Source organism: Ischnura elegans, chromosome 6, assembly GCF_921293095.1.
Source record: "Ischnura elegans chromosome 6, ioIscEleg1.1, whole genome shotgun sequence".
Lineage (NCBI taxonomy): Eukaryota > Metazoa > Arthropoda > Insecta > Odonata > Coenagrionidae > Ischnura > Ischnura elegans.
In genome coordinates this window covers 103,531,962-103,541,648 of record NC_060251.1, presented here as the reverse complement: position 1 = coordinate 103,541,648, position 9,687 = coordinate 103,531,962, and the positions used below count along the sequence as shown (strand labels likewise).

Below are 9,687 nucleotides of genomic sequence, written 5' to 3'. Positions count from 1 at the left end.
GTACTCTTTTCATGCGAAGAGAAACACATTTTGCTGGAACTCATTCCATCCGGAATGGCTTCATGGCCAGGCATTCGCCTGAGACGCAGGCCGCCGTTAATACTAGAGATACAAATTATGCTGGAACTCTTTTCATGCTAAGGGAAACAGATTTTGCTGGAAGTATTTTCATTTGAAATGGCTTCATGGTCCGATATTCGCCCGAGACGTGAGGGAAACCAGCAAAATCCCACGCAGGTCTTGAAATCAGCCTGAGTACGAGTTAGAATGGTTCCGTGATGTGCTCTTCTTTGTGAAGTCATCTGTTTTCAACCATCGCCGTTTGTTCCCTTGGCAACCCTACACTTCGATGACTTATGTGGGCATTTTGAACGGAGCGTTTGTTTTGGCGTGTGATTCCTAGGCCCGCTTCATTGTAACTGAGACGCTCATTAACTTTCATCACCAAGGAAGCCAGAGCATTGTTGGCCACAGCCTCGCCGTGATCACTCCGGCGACTATTGTTGGCGCACCGAATGTCTGACATGTGCGGTGACACGATGTTCTTTGTTACTATGGCAACATGGGACAAGAAGTCCTACGGATTCAATCTTTCTTATGAATGATATTCACTTATGTCGTTGAAATTCCTCATCTCCTCCTCATGTTAATGTGTCCAGGAAATCCGCTTGTAACTGCCGCAGACAGTTTCAAATTGCAGCCATTGACGAACTAGGGCTACGGAGGTTAAATTTGCGGGAATTTCAATGCATAACTAACCAGGGTCGGAACTGGGCGTTTTGTCAGGGGGGCAAAGATCAGTTTGCCGCCCCCCTCCTCTGATTCCCCTCGCTCCCCACCTCCCTCTTTCTCTTTCCCCCGCCTCTAAAATTTAACACATCCGCGAATTAATTTTTTGAGATGCTGCAGTTCAAATTACACACCGTATTTTTGCTATTAAGAAGTTTAATTAATATTACCGTTCAATAACTTATAAATTAGTAATTATTTTGAAATTATTACTTAGAAAAATTCAATAACTTTTTAAGGTAAACTGTCCAAATTTTGGCGCCCCATAAAATGTGCCGCCAAGGCCATGCACCCGTTTTTAAAAAACATTTTTCAGTGAAAATATTTTGTAACTTGGAGAAAAAGAAAGGTGGCACCTATCAGGCTGTGAAAAAGTTTTGGAAAGTGATGAAAAATAGGTTGGAGTAAGTGGTGCGACACAAACGTTATCTTCAGCATATAAATGAAATTTTATTTTAGAATATCCTCACTATCGGAGGTGACTTTAACTGAAATCTTTGATGGTTTCCCGCACCTGGAGACTTGCGAATGTTTTGAAAGCAATTCCATTTTCACACTTTACTCACCTGAGACTCATTTGAAGGTTTCTCGCTATTAATCATAAACGGGTTCCAATTGTAGAAATTAACGCTACATCCCCGAGTAATATTGCATTACTTTCGGAATTCGCTAAGTAAACAGATAAAGACAAGGTATGGATCTTCACGTGTCGCAAAAATTATGGGACATGAAAGCAGGTAGGCTCAAAGTGGATAATTGTGAGAAGGGGAGGGATCATAGGCGGATTTAGGGGGGGGGGACAGGGGCACAAGCCCCCCAGATGCTTAAAAAATAGATAAGATTTTTAATACGATAATCATTACGTTCGTTTCCTTTTTTATATTACGGAGCTTCAATCATTTAATATCATGTAAATAACTTTATAATTAAAATATAGAGAATTTCGTACAGTAATTGTTATATCTTGTTTTTAATCTCAAAGATGAGAATCGTTTACCTGTCAGGCCCTTGTACCCCCCCTTCCCCAAGAAAAAATTCTGTGTCCGCCCTTGGGTGAGACGCTGGGAAATAAACGCATTATCATGGTTTTCATATATCATGATACTTTTGCTGGAGTGCAGTGAACCTTTCTCACGTTTCCGATTCGAGAGCTACCGAGAGACCGACTTCCACAGAAATGCTAATCTAACCGCAAACATTTGCTCCACTCTGAGGCCTCCTTTTGGTAATCGAGGAAGATAAGCACATAAATCGAGTTAATTTTTGTTTATGAGCACAGAAACTTATAGATTATTTCTGCGAATTCCATTTTTATTTATGTCCGTTTATATATTTAGCGTTATCAAGTGACGCTATTCATACTCGTCATTAAAACAGAGCTTATGTAATAGTTATACTCTCCATTTTTTCTAACCGTTGAAAAGTATCCTTTAATATTCTAATGTACGTATCGGATATTGAAGGGTAATTTGAAAAAAAAAACTTTTATTTAAAAAGTATTTTGATCAAAAAAACGTAAATGACATTTAAGTCTCGAGTCGATGGAATATTTATTGATTTCCTAACGTAAGTTTTCGCTTATAAGCCTACTAATACATATTATCATAGAAATCGGGCGTTAGAGAGAGGTTCAGAACGTGAAAATCGTGGGTGAACCCCTCATTTTTGTCTTTGAAATTTTTCCGATTCCGCGCCTTCACCTTTCTACGTGTTTGAAGAAGTTTTCTAATCATCCGCAGGTGGCAGCAGCACTGCTCGGATTGGCGCGCGCCGTCCGCCCGCTCCTCTCCTCCACTGGCCAGCTATGGAGTGGGGGAACGTAGCTAATAGAGGGGAGGGTGCTCGAAGAGAATGGGATGAGTATGAGGAGTGTGAGGTACCTGCCGTGGAGGGAGTAGAGGGGGGTGTGTGGTTTTTCCCAACTCCGCTGACATTCACAACTCGCACTGTCGTTCACCAGTGAGGTACTACTCGCGTGTGTTGTCAGACGGTGAACTCGACTTCCCCCGTGTGCCCCCATGAATTGGGTGGAATACCGCTGTTTTCTCGTCCCGAATTCATTCATGTATCCCCTGTGATTCCTCAGAAGAGCCTCTCCTCACTTTAAGGATCGACCCTGCCCCGTGCACTGGCGGTGAAAAAATATATACCCAAGGTGTATTTGGTGTTAATGTGTGCAACATAATGATTCAACTGTGATGTATGTACTACTTCTGTTTATCCCTGGATCGTGTCGTGAACAATTGGTACGTTCTGCTTATAATTCCGAGTAGCGGTGACGGTCTGCTGTCCCGTTGACCGTCACACTTTCGTGAGTTCTTGTTAATTGTCGCCGGGGACAACTGTCATCGAACATCTAGACGCAATGATGATGGTACCGTTGGTGACTTCCCGTACCGTGATGAGGCGGAATCGGTCTTTTGGTGCCTTCCTGTCAACCTCTTTGGTGCTGCTATTGGTGTCCCTTGTGGATCGAACGGTCGGAGTGGTGGACTATTGCAACGATCACAACTTCGACACCGACTCAACATACATGCAATTCACGAAAGAAATTAGCTCAAGGGAATACACGCTTGTTGGCAAATTCAAGAGTATCCACTGCTGTGCTAAGGGTTACCGCAGCATCGAATGGTAAGCAAAAAGAGTTCCTCTCCCTGCTGTTAAAAATTAGACCGTTGTCATGTTAGTGTATTTTTGGCAAAGCACGAAGTTGGTCCAGGAGCAACCGCCCATATTAACGATACAGACAGTAATTTATTTATAACTTCCCCCTAAATTGTACATTGCAATTGTAACATTGACAATGCGCAGTGTAAACATTCTAGCCTTTCACAGTGATAATCTACTCAGGCGGGACTCGAACCCACGACCTTCGGTTTGACAAGCGAGGACTCTACCCATACGCCACCGAGGCCGACGTGCTGGGTAAACCGTTATGAAAGTAAATGGTGAAGGGTTAGACTGCCGAAATATATATTTTAAAGCCCTCGTAAAAATAATATATTTCAGATTCTTTGCTAAAATTTCCGTAATCAAACATTGGTGTGGTGGCTAGAGTGTTGACTTCACACCCCGTGGTCCTGGATTCAAATCCCGGCGGTGAAGGGTATTTTCAGTGTTTGTCCGATCCCTGTTTGTGAGTGTTGTTTGTAGGACATTTGGAACGCAGTGCTCGGGCCGTCGGAAGGGTCGTTGAGTCGTGGTCCCCTTAGCACCTTTCGCTCAGAGCAGGCGAATACCGACGTCTTTCCACTCCTCCTTTCCTACCGCACCCTCATGGCGCAAATGACTTAGCTGTCGGTCGTCTCCTCCAAATACCATATTTTATTTTGAGTAATGGTGTCAATTTTAATCTCTTACCTGATTTCATTATGTTTGTCAACTTTTAATGTGTTTTAAAATTTTTGCGTGGAAGTTTTTCACGTATTTTTTACTGACAAAAGATACTGATAAATTTATTATTTTTACTTTTACGATGATTTAACTACAGATGTGTTATGGTCGATTCGAACTCCTCGCCGCGAGCCAGCTTCCTTCGCCTTCTCGACGGAATGTCCGTATTCAGAAGCATTGCTGTGTCCCTTAATGTGCGAAGCGGTATAGGAGCAATATTAATGGAATCTAATGTATAAATTTTGGCCCCCGTGACATTTGTGCTTGCCCTTCATTTATGTGATCGTAGTCTCTCGCATTAAGTGATTTAAGTATTGGATGGCATCGGCTGTGGGCCATGGGTCCATAAGCTGCACGGCGTAATTTTTGGAAGGCGTGAGATTATTATTTGGGCATTCACACAGGTTTTGTCACTTTCCTACTCGTACCCGTTTATATCATCGTCTCGTATTTCCTGGTCGCCGTATCCCTTTCACCCCATGGGGGCTTAGCTTATTATCACCGGTAATATCCCTTCTCCTGGAATCGCATGATGAGATAGTTACCGCGAATTAATTTAACGTTCTTTTTCGCTGCCATACTTTTGAAATGAAAATGTTATCTGGTTTCCGGTGTAATGTAGGACTGCTTTAGTGTATCTTTGTGTATCCGTGGTAATGGGTATAATTTACACCACCTGCCCTTGATAGTTCTCATTGTTGTTTTCTAGGGGAAATTGGCTTCTTTTTGTGACTCTGGCATATGAATTCTGCATACCATTTTTCAAATTCCATTTCTTTTAGCAGGGTAAACGTTTCCAGCGGCTATGATTCATGCCTTTCGTATAATTCCACAGTTTGGTTTACTTTTGGTGGAGATATAATTAAATCTTTTCCTTTTGTTTCACAGTCCATGTCTGCGTTGGTGAGCCGAATTCAGATCTTACTTATGTTAAACCTTTTCGTCTCCTGGATAAGAGTTTCATCCTGCGAAAAAATATTTTTTGTCTCGAACGTAACGAAGAGAAATTGACGTTTGATATTCAATAGACTATATTTTGTATATTATTTCTATATGTTGGATATCACATCGCAATCGGAATTTTTATATTAACTTCATGAACATGACACCAGTGTTCTTACTAACGAGCGCTCATTGAGAAATTTTTATCAAAAGAGTTTCTCATGGGAAGTTGGTTCAGGAATTTCTTGATTCCTTTTTTGTGAATTTATTCCTCGCAGAATTTATCTCAGGATTGTACGTGTTTTTTATCAGAAAACTAACGATCGATCTTTTTAAAAAATTGTATTGCTTTTGAAGTAATTTTTTTAGTGTCAATTATGAAACTCGTGAATTGGTGTCGCTTTTTCAGCCGCCATTGGTGAGATTTGCTTCCCTCTCCTGTTAGTGCAGATAAGCGTAAGTTTTGATTGCCTAACTTAGCCAAATCAACACATCTTCACCGGTGATGTGCGCGAGCCTTGAGAATAGTTCGCGGAACAAATGAAGTCGCCTAGTAGTTGGAATATTGGAAGAAATGAACGCTGCGCGAGATGGAGCGAATGTGAATCCATTGCAATTTCCCATATGTTCCAAAAATCCGGTTCGTTTATCGCCTCTGAATTGGGTGGCTTCCTATTTTTTTTAATTGCCTAAATCGAAAGATTATTACTCCTGGAGTATGCATTTCACGCTTTTAGATTTTTAAATGGCGATATCTATTTTTCGCGGTGAAATGAAAAGTGAAAAATTTCAAGGGCGAGAAAACGCGACGGCTAAGTATGAATGCTGGGAAAAGGCCGTTTGACGTCATTCTGGTTCCAGCTGCCAACGTGTGAGGCCACCTTAGTGCGAGGCTATGGGGGTGCTAGCAGGTAGCAGAGTACCCTGCTAGCAGGTAGCGCTTGGCTTAAGTAAGGATTATTAATACCCTATCAAACGAAGGAAACTTTCCGACCATAGGCAATTTTAATAGGCGATTATTAAGAGATGTTTCCCTGAGCTCGGTGCCTCATGCATGCATTGGTTATCTCAGACGATGTCAAAACTCCTGACTACTCGTATAGCATCTATGTCCCTGTGACGTCACATGGAGTGGCATCGCATGGCCGCTAATCTGGGCTTTTCTAATGAGGTTAAAATTTACCACTAACATTTGTCTAAACTGGGATACTAAAACCAAATAATTTGTATATTATGGATACAGTAATGGTGGTTAAAGAATCGCAATCATTGCCTTTCGTTTTCTTTGATGAAGGAAACTACCCTATTTGGCTAAGGTAGGATTGCAACTGTTATGGGGTGATACGAGGGATGGTATTGTCCATACTGGAGTCTATTCCAAGCAGAGTGGATTACAGAGTAAAAATATAGTAGTTGAAATACTAGAAAATTCTTGAGTAAGTAGGTGGTCGTTGCTGACCCTGGGGATGTAATTGTACCTGTACTATGTAAGTGTAAAATTCATGCCTTCACCTTTCACGTACCTTCTAATTCACACATTCACACTTAACTTTCGGGTTGTAGGATTCAGCTAGGGAGACGATTATCTTGCGAGCGGGCACCGAGTGATTGCGGATTATTCTTTTATTATCATTCATAATCAGCAATTGTCAATCAAAATGTCATGCGGTGTAGAGCTCATTGCTTCGGCGATGACAATGCTCATACCGCGATTTCGTTGGATGTGTATGAATCTTATATCCCGTTACGGATCGCACAGAAATTGCAAAAAAAAATGTGATTTATGAAGATTCGACCACCAAGGAAAGGGAATGCTAGACAAGAAACGTAGATTAGAGAAAAATTAATAAAATAAGTATAAGAAATGTAACTTTATGCTTGCTCAAATCAGAGGAGCATACTTCAGATTAGAGGCACGAACTTTTCGAAACACGGGTTTGGCGAGATGTTCAAAAGACTTCTGATTAGTTTGTGCAACGTAATTTTTGATCTTCCTATTGCAATCATAAATTAATTGTTTAATGGCATTACTATCTAATGCTAACTTCGTGTTATCCTAATAACCTTGCTATTTCTAGATTTGCGAAAATTTCGAGTCATGGTGCCGGAAGCCGTTAACAAAAGACATTACTAGTCAAATAACACTTTCATCAATTTTGTTGCCTCATAATTTCTAATTTATACATTCGTAACCAAAACAAAAAAATTGCAATAACATTTAATAAAAAGCAAATAATAACTATTAATTAAAAACATAAAGAGTGATATTTCACTTCCTAAAAAGTTGAGGAAAGTGCGTTCCGGCGCTGCTAATTTTACAATGACGTCACTGATTGAAATAAACACTAGCAATTTTCCACGATCATAAAATTTATTCCGACCTATGTTTCGATGTTACTAAATCATCTTCAAGGTTCAAAATGTTTTTTTTTGTACCTTGAAGATGATGTAACAACATCGAAACCTAGGTTGGAATAAATTTTATAATCGTGTAAAATTGCTAGAGTTTATTTCAAAATGGAGAAATTTCTCTCCATCAAGCTTGTATCCTTTTGGATTTGATTAGCCCCTTTTTTGCGGGAATTTGTTTCATCATTGTGCTTTCATAGTGATGAAAATATGACATTCCGTTGCCAGTCCTTTGTGTGCACGCGTGGCGAATTGATCTTAGACGTTATTTCGTGCGTCTCGTGCCTGATGCACGGCTCGTGTAAGTGTATGCCTGGTTCGGCCGTAGCAAGCCGTTCTCATTTCTGGCGGAAAGGTCGACCGTTTTTCGAAAGCCTCCCGTGACGTGTTTTACCTGGAAATTTCACGCTTCGTCAGCAGTTCTTGCAGATTTCGTTTCCGCGTAAAAAGCAGTGGAGGCGTATACCTATGCACGCAAAGAGCTCGAAGGGTCATCGTGATGTTAGAAAGAAGGTCTTTGTCGCATCGGCCGACTTATTTTTTTCTTCCTTTGATCTCGGCGACTTGGCAATCTCGGCGAAGCTGGAAATGGAGTATGTGTCATTTTAATTAAAACTTCAATATGCCCTAATTCTAAATTTATTTACGTCATTGCCTGGCGCCACAAAAAATTAGGTTTTCTGTGATATCTTCAATGGAGATTGCGTTTTACAAAGATAATGATGGCGTTGATGATATAACTGTACGGAAAATGTTAATTTACGGTTGAGTATGTTGTGAGTTTGACGAACAGTTGATTTAATGTTCGTTATGTCATAAGGATCACGATTAAAAATTAGGATTTGCAAGAAATTTTTTTGAGTAACCAGGGAATCATTGTTTTGATTGAATTTCAATCATGTGAGTTAAACGATACTGTTCCTACGGACGAGGAAGAGGTAGATGCTTACTCTGAAATATTAGGATTGAATTGCTCTCATTCTCTGTGCACATTTTGCATATGATTTTGATGGATGTCGAATGTGATGGAAAACAGTTTAAAAAATAACATTTGCGAAAAAGTATTGGTTTAAAATCGCGCTGTCCGTAATGGTCATATACATTTATATAATACCCTGCGAGTCACCTCTAGGGTGTTTGGCAGGGGGTGATCAATCACCAGCATGCAATAGGATTCCTACATGCATACCACACGGTCCAAAAACGTTACGAATGCTAGCAAATTATACTACCACATTCATTCAAAGGAAAAACGTGCTCACTACTCATGAAGGTTTTGAACCAATAAAGATGGAACACACAAAATGTTCTGTTAGAAATAATAAGAAAATTCAGAAACATGCATTAAGGCATTCATATGTTAGTAGGCTACAATGCAAGTCATCTTATCTATTTGGGAGTTATGACGCTGCCGTTATAGTCTCTTATTGATCGTGAAAAAAAGACATCATGAATCTGTCTGTTCTAGTGGTTATCTCTCTTATTTTATTTATATGATCTGATCTACCACAAATCATGTCGTGCGAGCGCGCCTTGCGATTACGGTTGGTGACGGACGTTTCGGTAAAAATAACGATTTCTGATTGTATTCTTTTCGGGTAACACCGCGTCCAGATTTGCCCAAGAAACAGTTTCGCCTGTAATTCTCCTGATGTCTTCAGGTCGAGGGTGCTGCTCTGCTTATCGGTCTCTAATTGCAATTATTTACCTAGTTTTTGTCAATCTGTTCGCTGATTTGTTACCCCTCTAAGTGTTCTTTTTCATGATTGCCGTCAAGGACGGATCCAGGATTTTTTCTGGGGAGGGGACACGGGGTTCTGACAAACAAATGACCTTTTAATGCTATAGATTAAAAACGAGATACAACAATTTCTCTACGAAATATTCTCTTTATTTTAATATGAAAGTTATTAATGTTTAATTAGATGATTGAGACTCCGTAATGCATAAAACAAAACGAACATAATGATAACCGTATCAAACATTTTGTCTATATAAGGAGCGTCTGGGGTGAGGAGGGATGAGGGAATGAAAATGATTCAAAAGAAAATGTTTTACGATACTTTCATATTAGTAGCGATAATTCATATGCCTTGGATGTATACGTTACAACTACAGACTTAAGTAAGCCTTTGACTCGTTAGACAAAGACAT

The 9,687-nt window shown here is 40.2% G+C and overlaps 1 protein-coding gene across 1 annotated transcript in view; it reads left to right on the top strand.

The window, feature by feature from the left end:
- The first annotated feature begins 2,708 nt into the window (after nt 1–2,708).
- The window catches only part of LOC124161282, a 212,939-nt gene continuing 205,960 nt past the window's right edge, over nt 2,709–9,687 (top strand). The window contains exon 1 of the mRNA XM_046537580.1: nt 2,709–3,420. Within this exon, the coding sequence (XP_046393536.1) occupies nt 3,155–3,420 (266 nt within the window). The 5' untranslated portion in view covers nt 2,709–3,154. The remainder of the gene's footprint in view (nt 3,421–9,687) is intronic.